The sequence below is a fragment of the Gopherus evgoodei genome, chromosome 24 (genome assembly GCF_007399415.2).
Source record: "Gopherus evgoodei ecotype Sinaloan lineage chromosome 24, rGopEvg1_v1.p, whole genome shotgun sequence".
In the NCBI taxonomy this organism is placed as follows: domain Eukaryota; kingdom Metazoa; phylum Chordata; order Testudines; family Testudinidae; genus Gopherus; species Gopherus evgoodei.
Genome location: NC_044345.1, coordinates 3,600,489 through 3,618,884, shown reverse-complemented (window position 1 = coordinate 3,618,884; position 18,396 = coordinate 3,600,489). Strand labels below are relative to the sequence as shown.

The window sequence follows — 18,396 nt, the reverse complement described above, 5'->3', positions numbered from 1 at the left end:
GAGGGCTTTTTCCAGCTTCTGAGAGCATGTCGTAAACAATGGAGAGGAAAAAATAAACCCAGAATCGAACAGGAGTGGCAAGCACTACTTGGATCGTTAGGAAGGGGTTTTGTTGGCATTTTAAGGGAAAGAATCGTGTGGTCTCGGGGTTGGATTAGGGGAGTGGGAATCCAGGATCCTGGTTCTTTTCCTGGTCCCGGGAGGGGATGTGGTCTATTAGAGCAAGGGGGACTAGGAGTCAGGACTTCTGGGTTCTAGTCCCTGCTTAGGAAAGGAGTGATGTCTAGTGGTCAGAGCCAAGACTCTCCCATAGACTTAATGTGTGACCCTGGACAAAGCACTTCCGTTCCTCAGTTTCCCCATTTTTAAAATGATGATCCTTTGGCAAAGGCTTTGAGCCCCTCCGTTGAGCGGCACTTTAGGACAGTCGTGTTGTTGTTGCCTAAATAAGCAGCCAGGCCTGGCTGGTAGAACCCCATCCCAGCCCTGCCCTGCACTCTGGGCTTGCACTGAAGGTTTCATTCGAAGTCTTAGGCCTGTGGATTTTTGCACCAGTGCAAGCCCCTCGTGGACACGCTGCACAGGTGCAAGTCATGGTTTACCCTGGTGCAGCTGGCCTGCACAAGGAATGTGCGCCGATGCAGCCACCATGGTGCACACACCCCTGGTGCAGACATGGCCCCTGCGGGTTAAATCCAGGTGCTGAGCAATGAGACACAACCGTTCCTGACCACCCCATGACCTCTGCAGCTGAACTCTCCACCTGCAGCCAGCGTCCCCTCCGTGCTCTCACACTGTTTGCAGCCCCGCTGGCCCTGCCTGTCATGCTGAGGAACCCTGGAGGTTCGCTGGCCCCTTCCCAAGCTCCATTTGCTTCCCTGCGCCATTCTGTGCCATCGGGATCCCCACAAGTTCCTGCAGGGACTGCAGCTAAGATGGCCAGCTGCCACCTGAGAGGCTGTGCAGGGGTGTCCCCCCGGGCTCTCCCCCCCCCTTGTGCAGCAGGCCCCATGCCGGGAGCACCCTGATGAGCATCTGGCGGGAGGGTCCTCAGCATTTCTCAGAGTCTTGCATGGAATGAGTTTGGTGGCCTCAGCCTACAGCGGACTTTCAGATTGAGCAGGTGAGAGCTACCAGGTACAGCGACCTCTGTCCACTCTCCCTAGTGCCGCCTGGCTCCCTCCCTTGGCTTGCCCTCGGTCTGACCCTGGGGGGCACATCCTTCCTCTCCTCCCCTCTGCCCGTTCCTGAACAGGTGCCGGGAGGAGTGCCCCATCGGCAAGTACGGCCAGGACTGCGGCCAGCCGTGCGACTGCGCCAACGGGGGCCGCTGCTTCCACATCAACGGGGCCTGCCTGTGCGAGGCCGGCTTTTACGGGCCTCGCTGCGAGGAACGCAAGTGCCTGGACGGCCTCTACGGCTTGGCCTGCCACCTACCCTGCCTTTGCAACCCCCAGAACAGCCAAAGGTAGGGGCCGGGAGGGACTCTGAGAGCCACCTGAGCAGGCTCTCACCCCAGCAGATCATGCATGTGGGAGCCTGGAACATGCCAGCGCGTTAGGGGTTAACAGTGTACAGGGCAGGGGGAATATGGTCCCTATTTCCAGTCCTGTGGGGTTGCTGCCCTCTGCGGGGCATAAGGGGAATAACATGGCACCATCCGTCCTGTGCCCCCCAGTGCTGGAAGGCAGGATTCCCATTTGGAGCAGCAGGCAGGGGAATCACCCCCCGGGATCCAGGCTCTGGGGGGGGCGAATGGCCCAGATCCAGAACATGCATACTCCCCTCGGGAGCCACTGAGTGGGCACATACATGGGGTGTCCAGCTCGGGACACCTGCAGCCCCTGCCATCCTGCTGCTCTCCTAGAGAGGGCCAGCCCTGCGGGATTGGCACAAACCCACTCCAGCTGCTCCGCGGAGGGGCTCTGATGGGCACGTGTTTCCCTTCCCCCTCCCCGGGGCCCAGCTGCCACCCCATGAGCGGAGAATGCACCTGCAAACCAGGCTGGGCAGGCCTGCACTGCAACGAGACCTGCCCCCATGGATACTATGGGGCCAACTGCCAGGAGCCCTGCCTCTGTCTGAATGGAGGGACGTGTGATGGGGCCACGGGGCTCTGCCACTGCGCCCCAGGGTACACGGTGAGTCCGGGGCCCAGTCTGCGGGGACACCGGGAAACAAGACGGTTAATGTCTTGGTAATTATGGGGATTGAGATGGGGAGCATTGTCTAGTGGTTAGAGCAGAGGACGGGGTGTCGGGACTCCTGCTGGGTTCTATTCTTGACTTGGGGAGGGGAGGGTCTAGTGGGTTAGGGCAGGTGGGGGTTGGGTGTCAGGACTCCTGGGTTCTATTCCCGGCTTGAGGAGGGAAGGAGGGTCTAAGATTAGAGCAGGGATAACTTTGTGATGCTTAGGTGGTTGGCTTTGTAGCAACACAAAGTATTACGGCTACTCGCCTCTGAGTGGGAGGTTTGGACCCACCCCAGGTCAGCAGATGGCGAGTAACTGCCCCCCCTCGACTCTAGCCCCTCCACCCCCTCATTGTCTCCTTGTGTTTGCAGGGGGACCACTGCTCCAGCCACTGTCCCACCGACACCTACGGTGTGAACTGCTCCATGCAGTGCGCCTGCAAGAACGCCTTCGCCTGCTCCCCCATCGATGGCACCTGCGTCTGCAAAGAAGGTAGGGTGCAGGCAGCGCCCTTGGGATCGCTCCGGACAGGGAGGGCACGGCCCCGACTCCCCGCCCCCCACCCCCGGGAGGCTCTAGCTGTGCCCCCAGACAGGGCTGGGATAGGGGAGATAGTTCCCTGCCAGGGCTGTGGGAACCATTTCAAGTTCACTCCAGAAAGACCTTGTGAATACCCCTCTCCTCCCCGGCTCCCTGGGTCTGGAGTGTGGGCAGGGGCCAGCTGGAACCAGCCCAGGTTCCCCCTCCCCCAGCTCTGTTCCCGGCACAAACCCTCCGCCAGGCTCGGGGTCTGGTGGGACGTCCCATGCCACTCCTTCCACGGGCAACCCCTCCCAGTGGGCATGGTCCATCCCCCCCGGACCATCAGGCGGAGCCACGAGCTGGGGCACCCAGTGGTGAGTGGTGCCAGGCACCCTCAGGCCGGAGCAGTGTCTGAGATCAGGCTCCTTCCAGGGACCCGCTGAAAGCTTCGCTCCCCTCTAATACCCAGACACATCCAGCTATGGGACAGTAGTGGGACAGTATAGCCCCCATAGGGGCGATTGACTGGACACAGCATTGCCCCCATACTGCCCTGCTTCTCCACCCGTTAAGCTGCCTGGATTTCCCAAGCCCTCCAATTACAATGTCCCGTCGATCCTCCCGCCGACCTGTCCACCCCTCTGCAGGTTGGCATGGAGGGGATTGTTCCAGCCCCTGCCCCACCGGCACCTGGGGCCCCGGGTGCAACGAGACCTGCCGGTGCGCCAACGGTGCTGCCTGCAGCCCTGTCAGCGGGGCGTGCTCCTGTGCTGCTGGCTGGCATGGCAGCAGGTGCCAGGAGCCGTGCACGGTAAGTTCCTACCCCCCTCGGACCAGCCGCTTCCCATGCCCGGGAGCCTCTGCGCCCTTTACGGACGTTCCAGCTGTCATTGAAGGACCTGAGCCTACATTCATTGATGCCCATTTCTGTGGTCTTTGCATCAAGCCCTCAGCCACCCCCCTACCAGGCAGCCCCTGCAGAGCAAGGTCCAGCTGACTGCTGGCAAGATGGGATGCCGGATGCCTCTAACGGTGCCCGTTCCCCACTCGCTGCCCACGTGCTACCCGGGATCTTGGCTGTCTGTGATTGTCCCACTGGACAAAATAATGACAACAAGGGGCTAACAAATTGATTGGGAGACTCACTTGCTGGCCCAGCCTGGGCAGGGGGCTGGGTGATTTAATGGCAATGGGGAGGGGGGTTATGGACTAGACCATGTGGTTTGTGGCGCAAGGGAGGCGTGGGTTAGACCATGGGCACTGGCAGGGCAGAGACTGCATGCACTGCCAGGGTGGGGGTCAGACCGGGGAGGCTTGCATGCACCGTGCACCAGCGGGATGGGACCGGGAAGGGTTCTGGGTTAAAATCACCCTCCTCAATCCCATCCCTGTGCCACTGACTCCAGCTGCATCCCCCTCTCGCCAACAGAACGGCGCCTACGGGCCTGGCTGCAGCAGTCAATGTGACTGCAGCCACGCGGACGGCTGCTCCCCTGTCACAGGACTGTGCCGCTGCCTGCCGGGATGGACAGGTGAGGGGGCCGGGTGGGAGGCAGGGATCTGGGGAGGGGGCGGGAGGACTCTGTCTCTGTCCATGATGGCATCCAGGAAGTCCCTTGGCATCCCTGCCAGCTGAATGCACAGCTCTTATGGGCATGGCTAGGTCAGGGACAGAAGGGGGCGGTACTCTTCCAGGCTCCACCCACAGCATAAGCCCCTCCCACAGGACTTGAAGGAGGCACAGCTCACTGTGAATTGTGCAGAGGTCCTGGCTATATAGGCGTGAGGTCTCTGGGTGGCCGGAGCTCCGTTCCTCCTCCGTGGGACGTGGCTGGACTCGGCAGGGTACCCCCTGGGCCAAGGGCAAAATAAGTGATGGCGCTTGTCCAGATGCCACCCATGCATGGCACCAAAGAGAGCCAGACTGGCTCCTGCTCCGGTCTTAGCAAGCTGCTTGCGATAACTCCTCCCTGAGGGGAAGGAGGGCGGTTCACACCTCTCCGAGCCTTCCTCCCGGTCTCCCTGCGGGTTACCCTCGGCTCAGGCTCGCAAGGTTTCCTTCACAGCCAGATGGCAGGGACATGTGGCCCACCGGGATTTCCGGCAGGCTTTGGGGGAATAGCAGCACTCGAGCGTGTCAGTCGGTGCCTGCTGACGGGCCAGCCAGTTCGAGTTAAGAACCTCCCCTCACTGGAGCGAGGGGCTCGTGTGTGTGGACGAGACTTGAGTCGGGGGCCTCGCTAACTGGAGTCTGAGTGATGGGAGTGCAGCTTCAAAGATGGCTGTTTCTGGGTCGACGCTGGGCTGGGAGACTGTAGGGCCTGCAGGGAGCTGTGTAATGACTCAGTTTCCCCATCTGTTGCGTGTGGACAGTGACACTAGCATCCCTGACAGCTTGGGATGCGAGAGGTTTTATTTCTCCACGCGGGTGACTGGGTTGGTGCTGGGACCTGTTTGCCCCCCTAGCTGCCTGGTGAAGAGGGGTCCCTACTAAGAGAACACCCTGTTCCTCTTCTTGCCACCCCAGGGCCCCGCTGCAACCTGGTCTGTGACGACGGCTTCTGGGGGCGGAACTGCAATCAGCCCTGCGCCTGCAAGAACGGAGCCGCCTGCTCCTCAGAGGATGGGAGCTGCAGCTGCGCGCCCGGGTACCGCGGCCCCGCCTGCCAGCGCCGTAAGTGAGGATGATGCTCGGAGCCAGGGGGCTGGGTGAGGGGGGTCCTGCTCCTGCTTTGCTCAGCCTGGGGGGATCTGGCCTGTCCTGGCGGGGCGAGCGCCTGGCTCTGTCCAGTACCGGAGCAGAGCAAAGTCCGTCACAGAAAGCCTATGTGTGACCAGACCGCGAGCTGCGACTGGCATCGCCCTTTCGAGCCTGCCCCCCCGCCACCTAGGGCTGGTTTGGGTGCAGCAGGCAGGGTCAGAGGCCACTTTACGGGCATCCCAGGAGCCAACCAGGGTTCAGGGAGGGGGCGAATCCCAATCCCTGCTCTCCTGAGGGAATGAGAAATCCACATGGGAGCACAGCAGCCCGTGTGTCCCTGTGACCTGTCCCCTCTACGGGGTAACAGGGAGTTCTGTCTCCATGAGCCCATTTGGGACTCTCTGCTGAGGCTGCCCATGAACAGGGTCGGTCGGCACCGATTTGTGGCAGTGGCTTTGGCTGGTCCCCGTCAGGATCTGGGCTGAGACCCAGCAAACTGGTTTCACACGAGCAGCCGTCCGACGGGGCTGGATTAGGGCTGGTACGTGACTCACCCCCACCTGCCACACACTTTCCATTTCTCCTTCCCTTGCCGCAGCCTGCCAGCCTGGGCGTTACGGCAAGAAGTGCGCGATGCTCTGCCGATGCTCCAACCACTCCACCTGCCACCCCGTGGACGGCTCCTGCGTCTGCTTCCCTGGGTGGACGGGCAGTGACTGTTCACAGCGTGAGTCACATCCACTGCCGGGGGCGTTCCAACTCACGGGCAGCACAGGTCAACAGGGCATAAGTTGCGGAGGGTAGGCACTTGTAGGGGTTATAAGGAATCTGGGCACAACAGGGTCCCTAGGATTATGATCTGAGGGATCTGGAGGCTCTATCAGCCCCACAAATATAGGCCTCTGCCATTTGAGCTAAAGGAGATCTCCTTCAGCCGGTAGCAGAAGTAGGACTCTTATTCTCTCTATGGGCTGCCACCAGGGGGCGATGGGATCTCTCACACACAGGCTGGGTAGCTCATCAGGGAAGAGGTCTGGGGAGAGCAGCTTTCAGAGTCGGGTGCGTAGTGGGACTGACGGACGTCTCCTCTCCTCCGCAGCCTGCCCGCCTGGCACTTGGGGAGAGGCCTGCGGCCACACCTGCCGGTGCCCAAACGGAGGCTGGTGCAGCACCGTGGATGGGACCTGCTCTTGTCCGGCCGGCTTGACCGGCAGACGCTGCTCGGAAGGTACAGGCTGTGCCAGGCGGGGGCCTGGGCATCACACGTTTCCTTCCCCACGCAGACCTCACCCACTTGGTTTCTCTTCTGTAGGCTGCCCCCCGGGGAGCTACGGGGAGAACTGTGCCCAGGCGTGCCAGTGCCAGAACATGGCTCAGTGTGATCCGGCGACCGGGAGATGTCTGTGCTCCTCTGGGTACACCGGCGCCCACTGTGAAACCAGTAAGCCGCAGGGCCCGCCCTGGCCAAGCCAGGGGAACACCCCAGGGAAGACACAGGGCTGCATGACGGTCCCAAGACCACAGGGGAGCCACCGGCAGCACCCACTGCTGGCAGAGGGGAGCATTGCACCCACACAGGACTTCTGGGCCGGTTTTGAGGGAACCTGATTGACAAGTTTTTGACAAAAAATGGGTTTTTGGGTTAAAACCGAAATTTCCCTGGGGAATGGCTGATTTTGGTTAAATTTTCCGGGTTTTCGTTGGAAAACAGAAATCTGGAAAAAAATTGGGTTTTTGGCAATTGAACTCCCCCGAAAATGTTGGCCAAAAACCTGAACATTTTCCTTTTTGTTTCTGACCATTGACACTCAAAAAATTATAACTTTTCAGTCACAGCCCTTTGGGGTTTTCAGGGTTTGGATGAAAACCCAGAAACTTTGGGTCAAAATTTTTCTTCCAACATTTTGCTTGTTTGTCGTTCACCAAAATGTTTTGCTGGAACACAAATGATTTCCCAGACAGCTCTAATATAGGGTTATACGGACCATGAGTCTCCCTCGGCAGTCAGGAGGTGGAATGTGGAGCTGTATGGCTCCAAGCCGCTCCCTGGGACAGGCCTTCCCCTGCCTCCCAGCCCCCTTCACCCCACGGATTCTAACCTTGGCCCTTGTGCGCCCCGGCAGAGTGTTCCCCTGGCACCTTTGGACCCGGGTGTCTCCAGGTCTGTGACTGCCTCCACAACTCCACCTGCCACCATGTGACAGGGAGCTGCCAGTGCGAGCTGGGCAGGATCGGGGCCCGGTGTGAGAAATGTGAGTGAGACCATGCAGGGGGCTGGCAGCGAGGATTCCTGAGTTCTGGTCCCAGCTCTGAGGGGATGGGGGCCTAGAGAGTTAGAGCGGGGGGGCAGGGAGCCAGGACTCCTGGGTTCTGTCCCCAGCTCTGGGAGGGGAGCAAGGTCTAGTGGTTAGAGCAGGGATGCAGGGGCTGGGAGCCAGGACTCCTGGGTTCTGTCCCCAGCTCCGAGAGGAGAGCGGGTTCTAGTGGTTAGAGGGGGGGAGGGCAGGGATCCAGGACTCCTAGGTTCTGTCCCCAGCTCCGGGAGGGGAGCGGGGTCTAGTGGTTAGAGTGGGGTGGGGGGTGGGGGAGGGCAGGGAGCCAGGACTCCTGGGTTCTGTCCCCAGCTCTGGGCAGAAGGTCTAATGATTCCTCCGGGCGTGCAGGGAGCCCCGATCACCCCTTCACCATGGTGCCAGCTGTGCCGGTGGGGTACAGCTCCCTGGGGGCGATCATTGGCATCATCATCCTGGTGATCCTGCTTGTGGCGCTGCTGGTGTTTTTCCTGTGCTACCGGCACTGGCAGAAGGGCAAAGAGAACAGACACCTGTCTGTGGCCTACACTACGGGGCGGACGGACAGCTCGGAGTATGCAGTGCCAGGTGAGGGCACAGGGTGCTCAGTGGGGAGGGGGGGCCTCTGCTCTCTAAGTCACCCTCCTGCTCCCATTAGCATGGCACCTCCAGCAAGCCCGGCAGAGTCCTCCCACCCCACTCTTGGGAGTCTCCCACCTAAGTACTGATCCCAGCCGCCCTAGGCTTAGCGTGGGGAATCCAGCCGGAGCCCGGCCCGTGGGGCGGGAGAGGCCCACGGTCCTGCACACCCCCTGGGGACAGCGAGGGGACAGGACTCCCAGGGACTTTGGCCTAACTCTGTCTCTCTCTTTGTCTGACCAGACGTCCCACCCAGCTACACCCACTACTACTCCAATCCAAGCTACCACACCCTGTCGCGGTGCACACCGGCCTCCCCCGCCCCCAGCAGCCAGGACAGGGCGAGCTCCCTCAAGGTATGCCCCAGCCCTCGGGGCGACACTGCTCCGGGGAAGTTCCCAGCCTTTCCGTTCTCCGGAGCCCCGAGGCACGGAGCCCCCTTGGGGATGGGCAGAGAGGAGACAGCTTGTCTGTAGCGTCTCTCCGGTGCTGGGCTGGGCTGGGCTGAGAATTTGCTGCAAAAATAGTTGGGTTTGTGAGGAATTGAGGTAGACCTGCCCCCTGCGCCCCCATAAGGTGGAGGGGTGCTAACCTGGTATTGGCTCTGCTCAGCAGCCACCATCAGAAACCTGCCCTGGGAGGACTCAGTTCAAGGCCTGCTAGTCGTGCCGCTAAGGCAGGGGTAGGCAAACGACGGCCCGGGGGCTGCATCCGGCCCTTCAGACGTTTTAATCCGGTGCTCGAGCTCCTGCTGGGGAGTGGGATTGGGGGCTTGCCTTGCTCCCTGTATGCTGTGGCTCCGCACAGCACCTGGAAGCAGCAGCATGTCCCCACGCCGGCTCCCATGTGTAGGGGCAGCCAGGGGGTTCCACACGTTGCCCCCATCCTAAGCGCAGCCCCCACAGTGCCCATTGGCCAGGAACCATGGTCAATGGGAGCTGCAGGGGCAGCATGCGGACGGGGCAGCGTGCAGAGCCGCCTGGCCGCGCCTCCGCGTAGGAGCTGGAGGGGAGACATGGCCGCTGCTTCCAGGAGCTGCTTGAGCCTGCACCTCTGACCCCCTCCCATGCCCCAACCCCTGCCGGAGCCCTGCTCCCCCTCCTGCCCTCCGAATCCCTCGGTCCCAGCCCGGAGCACCCTCGAGCCCTCATCCCCAGCCCCACCCTGGAGCCTGCACCCCCAGCCAGAGCCTGCACCCCTTCCTGCTCCCTAACCCCATGTCCCAGCCCAGAGCCCCATCCCGCACCCTGAACTTCTCATTTCTGGCCCCACCCCAGAGCCCACATCCCTTCTGATGCCCCAACCCCCAGTTTCGTGAGCATTCATGGCCCACCATACAATTTCCGTACGCAGATGTGGCCCTCGGGCCAAAAAGTTTGCCCACCCCTGCGCTGAGCCATCGGGTCAGTTGTCCCCCAGCAGTGCCCCAGATGCTGGACACCCCCAGTCTGGAACTCATGGGCCAAATGACCCCAAATTTGCCCCAGTTGCCCAACCCCAGGACACCATGAGGCACAGCAGGTTTTGGGACGATCTGAATTTGTGCGTGGATTTTAGAGCGCTTTGAAACATCCGCTCTTAATGCGGGCACTTGTCTCAACCTGAACTCTAGTTTGGCAAGAGCTACTCCAGAAGGAAGGGGTTCGTCATGGACACCGCCAGACCCTGTGGTTCCCGAAATCCTGACCTGGCAAAGGGGCCGCTGACCGCCTGCCTCTGCCAAGCTGGACCCCGTGGGCAGGGGGCGGTAGGTCATTGCTGATTCCACCCCTTATTTCGGCCACAGGTGCCCTGCAACCAACACTTCTCCAACACAAAGAGCATGGCCTACGGGCCAGACTGCAACGCCTCGCTGCCTGCCGACTGGAAGCACCATGGGGCGCCGGCGCTGAAGCCACGCGAGCGGGGTAAGGGGGGGGGGCGGCGGAAGGCTCATCAGCTCTGAGCCGGGCATGGAGCCTCAGCTGGGATATGCTGGGCTGGGCTTTAGGAGCCGGTGTGGGGAGAGGAAGTGGGGGTCTAGGGGTCAGAACAGGGTGGGGTGATGAGTTCTACTCCCAGTGCTGGAAGGTGAGTAGGGTTAGGAGTTGGAGATGGGAGAGCGCAGGACTCCTGGGTTCTTTTCCTGTCTCTAGGAAGGGAGTGATGCTTAGTAGTTAGAGAAGGAGATTGGGAAGCCAGGGGTGGGGCTCAGGACTCCTGGGTTCTGTTCTTGGCTCAGGAAGAGGAGTGAGGCCTCGTAGTTAGGGAAGGAGATGGGAGGTGGGTGGGGATGGATCTCAGGACTCCTGGGTTCTATTGGCTCTGGGAGCAGAGCAAGCTCTCTGGATTAAAGCAGGAGAAGGGGAGCTGGGACTCCTGGGTCCATTTCAGCTCAAACTGCTGGTCTTGGTCAGCGTCCTATACATTTCATCCCCAAACAAGGGCAAAACTGTCCCCCTTGCCCCCACCCCGAAGCTGGTGGGGAGAAAAGCAGCCAGGGCCCTGGGGGGCCTTCCCTAGGTGCTGCAAGGGGAGACTCTTCCTTGGACGGGCGCTGCCTGTTCCTAGTCAAGGTCCCCATTTCTCACCGGCCTCCCCGCATCTCGGCTGCGGAGGCCGACACAGACCCCAGCCTCGTGAAGGGACCCCCTTGTGGCTAAAGGAGGCACCCTGGGCTGTAGGGGGGAAACCACAGGGTCTGTCTGTGTCCAGCAGCCTCAGGGGCTCCTTCCGTTTGCAGGGGGCGGCCCCATGGACCGCAGCTACAGCTACAGCAACAGCCTGGGGAAGTACTACAGCAACGGTGAGCACAGTGCCTCCCTCCGGAGGGGGCTTCCAGGGGCCCCGGCGCATGGAGGGGGGTGATGGGTCCCGCGGGCGTCTCCCCCAGACGCTCCCAGCTCAGGCCGATGGCCTCGTTTTCCTGGGCTGGGGTCTGGGAGGAGCGGGAGGGGGAGGAGTCGCGCTTACTGAAGCACTGACCACCATGTCACAGTGTGGCACTAGGGGGCGCTGTGCTGCAGGGAGTGGGGCGAGGGGCTCAGGAGGGGGCGCTGTCCCCTCGCACTCAGGGCTGACCTCATAGCCAGTGGAGCACTAGGGGGCGCTGTGCTGCAGGGAGTGGGGCGAGAGGCTCAGGAGGGGGCGCTGTCCCCTCGCACTCAGGGCTGACCCCATAGCCAGTGGAGCACTAGGGGGCGCTGTGCTGCAGGGAGTGGGGCGAGGGTCTCAGGAGGGGGTGCTGTCCCCTCGCACTCAGGGCTGACCCCATAGCCAGTGGAACACTAGGGGGCGCTGTGTTGCAGGGAGTGGGGCGAGAGGCTCCGGAGGGGGCGCTGTCCCTTCGCACTCAGGGCTGACCCCATGTCCAGTGGAGCACTAGGGGGCGCTGTGCTGCAGGGAGTGGGGCGAGGGGCTCAGGAGGGGGCGCTCTCTCCTCGCACTCAGGGCTGACCCCATGTCCCAGTGGAGCACTAGGGGGCGCTGTGCTGCAGGGAGTGGGGCAAGGGGCTCAGGAGGGGGCGCTCTCTCCTCGCACTCAGGGCCGACCCCATAGCCAGTGGAGCACTAGGGGGCGCTGTGCTGCAGGGAGTGGGGTGAGGGGCTCAGGAGGGGGCGCTCTCTCCTCGCACTCAGGGCTGACCCCATAGCCAGTGGAGCACTAGGGGGCGCTGTGCTGCAGGGAGTGGGGCGAGGGGCTCCGGAGAGGGCACTGTCCCCTCGCACTCAGGGCTGACCCCATGTCACAGTGTGGCACTAGGGGGCGCTGTGCTGCAGGGAGTGGGGCGAGGGGCTCAGGAGGGGGCGCTCTCTCCTCGCACTCAGGGCTGACCCCATAGCCAGTGGAGCACTAGGGGGCGCTGTGCTGCAGGGAGTGGGGCGAGAGGCTCAGGAGGGGCGCTGTCCCCTCGCACTCAGGGCTGACCCCATAGCCAGTGGAGCACTAGGGGGCGCTGTGCTGCAGGGAGTGGGGCGAGGGGCTCAGGAGGGGGTGCTGTCCCCTCGCACTCAGGGCTGACCCCATAGCCAGTGGAGCACTAGGGGGCGCTGTGTTGCAGGGAGTGGGGCGAGAGGCTCCGGAGGGGGCGCTGTCCCTTCGCACTCAGGGCTGACCCCATGTCCAGTGGAGCACTAGGGGGCGCTGTGCTGCAGGGAGTGGGGCGAGGGGCTCAGAAGGGGGCGCTGTCCCCTCGCACTCAGGGCTGACCCCATAGCCAGTGGAGCACTAGGGGGCGCTGTGCTGCAGGGAGTGGGGTGAGGGGCTCAGGAGGGGGCGCTCTCTCCTCGCACTCAGGGCTGACCCCATGTCCCAGTGGAGCACTAGGGGGCGCTGTGCTGCAGGGAGTGGGGCGAGGGGCTCAGGAGGGGGCGCTCTCTCCTCGCACTCAGGGCTGACCCCATAGCCAGTGGAGCACTAGGGGGCGCTGTGCTGCAGGGAGTGGGGCGAGAGGCTCCGGAGGGGGCGCTGTCCCCTCGCACTCAGGGCTGACCCCATAGCCAGTGGAGCACTAGGGGGCGCTGTGCTGCAGGGAGTGGGGCGAGGGGCTCAGGAGGGGGCGCTCTCTCCTCGCACTCAGGGCTGACCCCATGTCCCAGTGGAGCACTAGGGGGCGCTGTGCTGCAGGGAGTGGGGCGAGGGGCTCAGGAGGGGGCGCTCTCTCCTCGCACTCAGGGCCGACCCCATAGCCAGTGGAGCACTAGGGGGCGCTGTGCTGCAGGGAGTGGGGCGAGGGGCTCAGGAGGGGGTGCTGTTCCCTCGCACTCAGGGCTGACCCCATGTCCAGTGGAGCACTAGGGGGCGCTGTGCTGCAGGGAGTGGGGCGAGGGGCTCAGGAGGGGGCGCTGTCCCCTCGCACTCAGGGCCGACCCCATAGCCAGTGGAGCACTAGGGGGCGCTGTGCTGCAGGGAGTGGGGCGAGGGGCTCCGGAGAGGGCACTGTCCCCTCGCACTCAGGGCTGACCCCATGTCCAGTGGAGCACTAGGGGGCGCTGTGCTGCAGGGAGTGGGGTGAGGGGCTCAGGAGGGGGCGCTCTCTCCTCGCACTCAGGGCTGACCCCATGTCCCAGTGGAGCACTAGGGGGCGCTGTGCTGCAGGGAGTGGGGCGAGGGGCTCAGGAGGGGGCGCTCTCTCCTCGCACTCAGGGCTGACCCCATAGCCAGTGGAGCACTAGGGGGCGCTGTGCTGCAGGGAGTGGGACGAGGGGCTCAGGAGGGGGCGCTCTCTCCTCGCACTCAGGGCTGACCCCATAGCCAGTGGAGCACTAGGGGGCGCTGTGCTGCAGGGAGTGGGGCGAGAGGCTCAGGAGGGGGCGCTGTCCCTTCGCACTCAGGGCTGACCCCATAGCCAGTGGAGCACTAGGGGGCGCTGTGCTGCAGGGAGTGGGGTGAGGGGCTCAGGAGGGGGTGCTGTCCCCTCGCACTCAGGGCTGACCCCATAGCCAGTGGAGCACTAGGGGGCGCTGTGTTGCAGGGAGTGGGGCGAGAGGCTCCGGAGGGGGCGCTGTCCCTTCGCACTCAGGGCTGACCCCATGTTCAGTGGAGCACTAGGGGGCGCTGTGCTGCAGGGAGTGGGGCTCAGGGCTCAGGAGGGGGTGCTGTCCCCTCGCACTCAGGGCTGACCCCATAGCCAGTGGAGCACTAGGGGGCGCTGTGTTGCAGGGAGTGGGGCGAGGGGCTCAGGAGGGGGCACTCTCTCCTCGCACTCAGGGCTGACCCCATGTCCCAGTGGAGCACTAGGGGGCGCTGTGCTGCAGGGAGTGGGGCGAGGGTCTCAGGAGGGGGCGCTCTCTCCTCGCACTCAGGGCTGACCCCATGTCCCAGTGGAGCACTAGGGGGCGCTGTGCTGCAGGGAGTGGGGTGAGGGGCTCAGGAGGGGGCGCTCTCCCCTCGCACTCAGTGCCGACCCCATAGCCCAGTGCGGCACTAGGGGGTGCTGTGCTGCAGGGAGTGGGGCGAGGGGCTCAGGAGGGGGTGCTGTCCCGTCGCACTCAGGGCTGACCCCATGTCCAGTGGAGCACTAGGGGGCGCTGTGCTGCAGGGAGTGGGGCGAGGGGCTCAGGAGGGGGCGCTCTCTCCTCGCACTCAGGGCTGACCCCATGTCCAGTGGAGCACTAGGGGGCGCTGTGGTGCAGGGAGTGGGGTGAGGGGCTCAGGAGGGGGCGGTCTCTCCTCGCACTCAGGGCTGACCCCATAGCCAGTGGAGCACTAGGGGGCGCTGTGCTGCAGGGAGTGGGGCGAGGGGCTCAGGAGGGGGCGCTGTCCCCTTGCACTCAGGGCCGACCCCATAGCCAGTGGAGCACTAGGGGGCGCTGTGCTGCAGGGAGTGGGGCGAGGGGCTCAGGAGGGGGCGCTCTCTCCTCGCACTCAGGGCTGACCCCATGTCCAGTGGAGCACTAGGGGGCGCTGTGCTGCAGGGAGTGGGGCGAGGGGCTCAGGAGGGGGCGCTCTCTCCTCGCACTCAGGGCTGACCCCATGTCCAGTGGAGCACTAGGGGGTGCTGTGCTGCAGGGAGTGGGGTGAGGGGCTCAGGAGGGGGCACTCTCTCCTCGCACTCAGTGCTGACCCCATGTCCCAGTGGAGCACTAGGGGGCGCTGTGCTGCAGGGAGTGGGGCGAGGGTCTCAGGAGGGGGCGCTCTCTCCTCGCACTCAGGGCTGACCCCATGTCCCAGTGGAGCACTAGGGGGCGCTGTGCTGCAGGGAGTGGGGTGAGGGGCTCAGGAGGGGGCGCTCTCCCCTCGCACTCAGTGCCTACCCCATAGCCCAGTGCGGCACTAGGGGGCGCTGTGGGAGTGGGGTGGTGGACTCAACAGGGCGCGAGGCAGCTGGGCTGGCTTTGGAGAAGCCTTGTGTATCCCCAGAGCAGCTCAGCCTGGACAAGCTCCCTGCACACGCTGCCCGTGGGCCTCTGCCCTGCCCTGGTGGGATGCCCTAGGAGAAGAGGGGAGCTCGGTGTGCAGGGCCCCCTCCAGCCCTACATCTCTTTGCTGAGGCCCCCAACGAGGGACCCAGTTAGCGCTGATTGCAGCCCATGTGCCTGGAGCTAGACAGACCCAGCAAACTCGTCTCCTCCCAGCTAAACCGGCGTCCCAGCCCCCTGGCTTCTCCCCCTTCCTGTGTTCACCCACCTTCCCTTTGCCATCCTTCCGCCCACCCTCCAGCCTACATCAAGGAGGAGGCCCTGCGTGCCAGCAACAGCTCGCTGAACAGTGAGAACCCCTACGCCACCATCAAGGACCTGCCCGAGCTCATGGCCAAGCCCTCGGAGGGCAGCTACATGGAGATGAAATCCCCTGTGAAGCGAGAAATGTCCTACGCCGAGATCAGGCTCTTCGAGGAGCCAGCCGCCGGCTCCAGGGCAGAAGGTAGAGTTCAGCACCGTGACGGGCTGCGGGACCCCTCCGGTCCCGTTCACTTCAGAGTGATGCCAGAGACTGAATGGCACATGGGGGCGGGTGTGACATGCCACTTGGGGGTGCTTGTCCACTGCCAGGCTTTTGCATTTCAGAGGCTACCCCCACTGAGATCGGGGCCTGCTAGTGCTGGGTGCTGCACAGACCCCGACCGAAATCAGGGCTTCCTCGTGCCAGGCACTGCACAGATGCCGACTGAGTTCAGGGCCCCCTCTGCACACACCGCAATTGAAATCATGGCCCCCTCTTACCAGGTGCTGCATGCACCCTGACCGAGTTCAGGGTTCCCTCGTGCCAGGCGCTGCACCTATCCCGACTGAGATCAGGGCTCCCTCATGCCAGGCGCTGCACAGACACACACAAAGTAGGAGGTGGTCCCTGCCCCAAAGATCATAGCTGCAGCATGGAGAAAGGAAGGGTCCTTATCCTCATTTTACAGACTGATCTCCCAAGTTCTTAACCACAAGCCTGTCCTGAGACGCTTTCACAGGTGCCTTTGGTAATGCCCTTGTCTTTCCTCTTCCCCTCCCTCTAGAGACTTGCCCACCGGGGGCAGAAGGTGTGTCTCCAGCAGCCCCCAGCATCCCCCCCAACCACTACGACTCCCCCAAGAACAGCCACATCCCCAGTCACTATGACATGCCACCAGTCCGTCACTACCCCCCATCCCCGCCACTCCGGAGGCAGGACCGGTGAGGAGCCTCGGGGCGCTGTCTCTGTCTGTCCGTCCATCCTCCCCCTCCTGTCTCTGTCGGTCCTTCCCAAGGGAAGGTGGAGGACTGGCTCCGAACCCCAGTGAGAGGAGAGCTGTGGCGGGACCGTGGATGGCCATTTACCAGCACCCCCCTGGATTCACCTGGAGCCTCTTTTTCTTCGCTTGTACAATGCAACAGCCGCTAAGGACTAGGGAAGGGGGAGTCGGACCCTTTGCCCCAGCTGCTTGGGGTTGAATACAGCTCATCACCTTCCCCCAGGCGAGGGTTCAGAGTCTGAGACATTCACCTCCGGATCCTGAGCCTCCCACATGCAGCAGGGATGTGGATCGTGGCGGGGTGGTGTGGCCTCAGCTTGCCCCACTATGTCCCTCTCCATTAGTGTTTGTCTTCGGGGTGGGGACCCCAGTCAAGCCCTCGGCAGGCGTGTTCTGTCCCCAGGGCACGGCTTCGCACTGAGGGGAGGACAGATCCGGAGGAGAAGCCTGCCTCGGTGGAGCTGACGTGAACGGGACACCTCAGGGGGCGGCGCAGATCGGCAGGTGTTCCTGTGAGCCCCCCCAAAGGGACTGATAACCCAGCAGGGCAGCTGCAGACGCTGGACCGCTGCACCCTACTGACACAGACTAAACACCCCAAGACCGGTCCCACTGCTGCCCCAGAAGAGGCACGGCTGGGAAGTGAGACGCCACCGAATTCGGCTCCCAATCTGGATTCCAGCCTGCGGAGGGGGACTGGATCTGGGCTTTTGGCTCAGCCTTGATTTGCATCTCGACTCAGCTTCCAAACACCTGCCTGATTTCACCCAGCCCCCAGTCCCACTGGAGATTGGCCGTAGCGGACGTTTGCGCTGTTAGGGGAAGTTGGTAGCGCTGAACCCAAGCTTCCCCACCATTCAACCCCCAATGGCAGCACCGCTGTGAAGCTCTGAGGCGTCAGAGCCCCCGCTTCCCATCACACCATACCCCCCCACCTGGTGCAATATATACCGGCCTAATGGGTGTGAGCGTGTCTCCCCCTAGGGGCCAGCCCCAGCAACTGTAACAGCCTGCTACTTACCTGCAGCAATGGGAGCTCCTCCTTGGCTCAGGAGGGAGAGGCCAGGGCTAGCGTCTCTCTGCACATGGGCTTGGTTTATGACACCTCCCAGGGGAACAGACTAGCCCAGCAGGCTGAACTTGGTCTAAGGAACATAGCTGGGTTCCCTTCCCTTTCTGCTCCTGGGGAGAGCTGGGATCTGTAGTCTGGTCGATACAGCTCCAATGTGCGTGTAAATAAAGATGTTTGTGTTGTTTTTAACTGTGCAGATGTCTAGTTTTTGTCTCAGCCTCCACCCAGCTGCTGGCATCACCCCACAGGCTTGTGGTCAGGGTTCGGCTGTGGCCGGGATTCTCAGACTTTTGTAGTAGTGACCCCTTTCACACAGCAAGCCTCTGAGTGCAACCCCCTTATACTTTAAAAACACTTTTTCATATATTTAACACCATTATAAATGCTGGAGGCAAAGCGAAGTTTGGGATGGAGGCTGACAGCACGTGACCCCCCCCCTCCGCCATATAATAACCTCATGGCCCCTTGAGGGGTCCAGACCCCCAGTTTGAGAACCCCTGGACTATGAGATTAAACAGGACCTGGGGTGAACAAAGACACTGGACTCCCAAATGTCACCCTTTGGCGAGGAGGGGATGCTCTTGCATGGGCTGAGGGGGTTCCAGTAACAACTCGAGGCCCCAACCAAAAGTGGAGACCCGTTGCACTAGGTGCTGTTTGTACAGACTGAGAGACAGTCCCTGCCTCGAAGAGCTGACACTCCAAAGATTGTTATCCCCACTGTACAAATGGGGAAACTGAGGCACTGAGTGGCAAAGTGGCTTACCATGGGTCACACACCCCAGGAATAGAGCCCAGATCACCTGAGTCCCCATACAGTGCCTTAATCACAAGCC

At 62.6% G+C, this 18,396-nt stretch overlaps 1 protein-coding gene across 5 annotated transcripts in view; it reads left to right on the top strand.

Annotated features, from left to right (window-relative positions):
- Nucleotides 1-17,749, top strand: part of PEAR1 (platelet endothelial aggregation receptor 1) — a 60,286-nt gene extending 42,537 nt beyond the window's left edge. For 4 of the 5 annotated variants that reach the window (XM_030542194.1, XM_030542195.1, XM_030542192.1 and 1 more), the window contains 16 exons: nucleotides 1,256-1,468; nucleotides 1,967-2,141; nucleotides 2,563-2,683; nucleotides 3,361-3,524; nucleotides 4,143-4,245; nucleotides 5,241-5,387; nucleotides 6,013-6,141; nucleotides 6,514-6,642; nucleotides 6,727-6,855; nucleotides 7,538-7,666; nucleotides 8,078-8,293; nucleotides 8,588-8,700; nucleotides 10,131-10,251; nucleotides 11,067-11,129; nucleotides 15,486-15,689; nucleotides 16,273-17,749. In XM_030542194.1, the coding sequence (XP_030398054.1) occupies nucleotides 1,256-1,468; nucleotides 1,967-2,141; nucleotides 2,563-2,683; nucleotides 3,361-3,524; nucleotides 4,143-4,245; nucleotides 5,241-5,387; nucleotides 6,013-6,141; nucleotides 6,514-6,642; nucleotides 6,727-6,855; nucleotides 7,538-7,666; nucleotides 8,078-8,293; nucleotides 8,588-8,700; nucleotides 10,131-10,251; nucleotides 11,067-11,129; nucleotides 15,486-15,689; nucleotides 16,273-16,433 (2,317 nt within the window). In that variant the 3' untranslated portion in view covers nucleotides 16,434-17,749. The remainder of the gene's footprint in view (nucleotides 1-1,255; nucleotides 1,469-1,966; nucleotides 2,142-2,562; nucleotides 2,684-3,360; nucleotides 3,525-4,142; nucleotides 4,246-5,240; nucleotides 5,388-6,012; nucleotides 6,142-6,513; nucleotides 6,643-6,726; nucleotides 6,856-7,537; nucleotides 7,667-8,077; nucleotides 8,294-8,587; nucleotides 8,701-10,130; nucleotides 10,252-11,066; nucleotides 11,130-15,485; nucleotides 15,690-16,272) is intronic. The other variant, XM_030542193.1, reaches the window with a different exon arrangement.
- The last annotated feature ends 647 nt before the right edge of the window (nucleotides 17,750-18,396 follow it).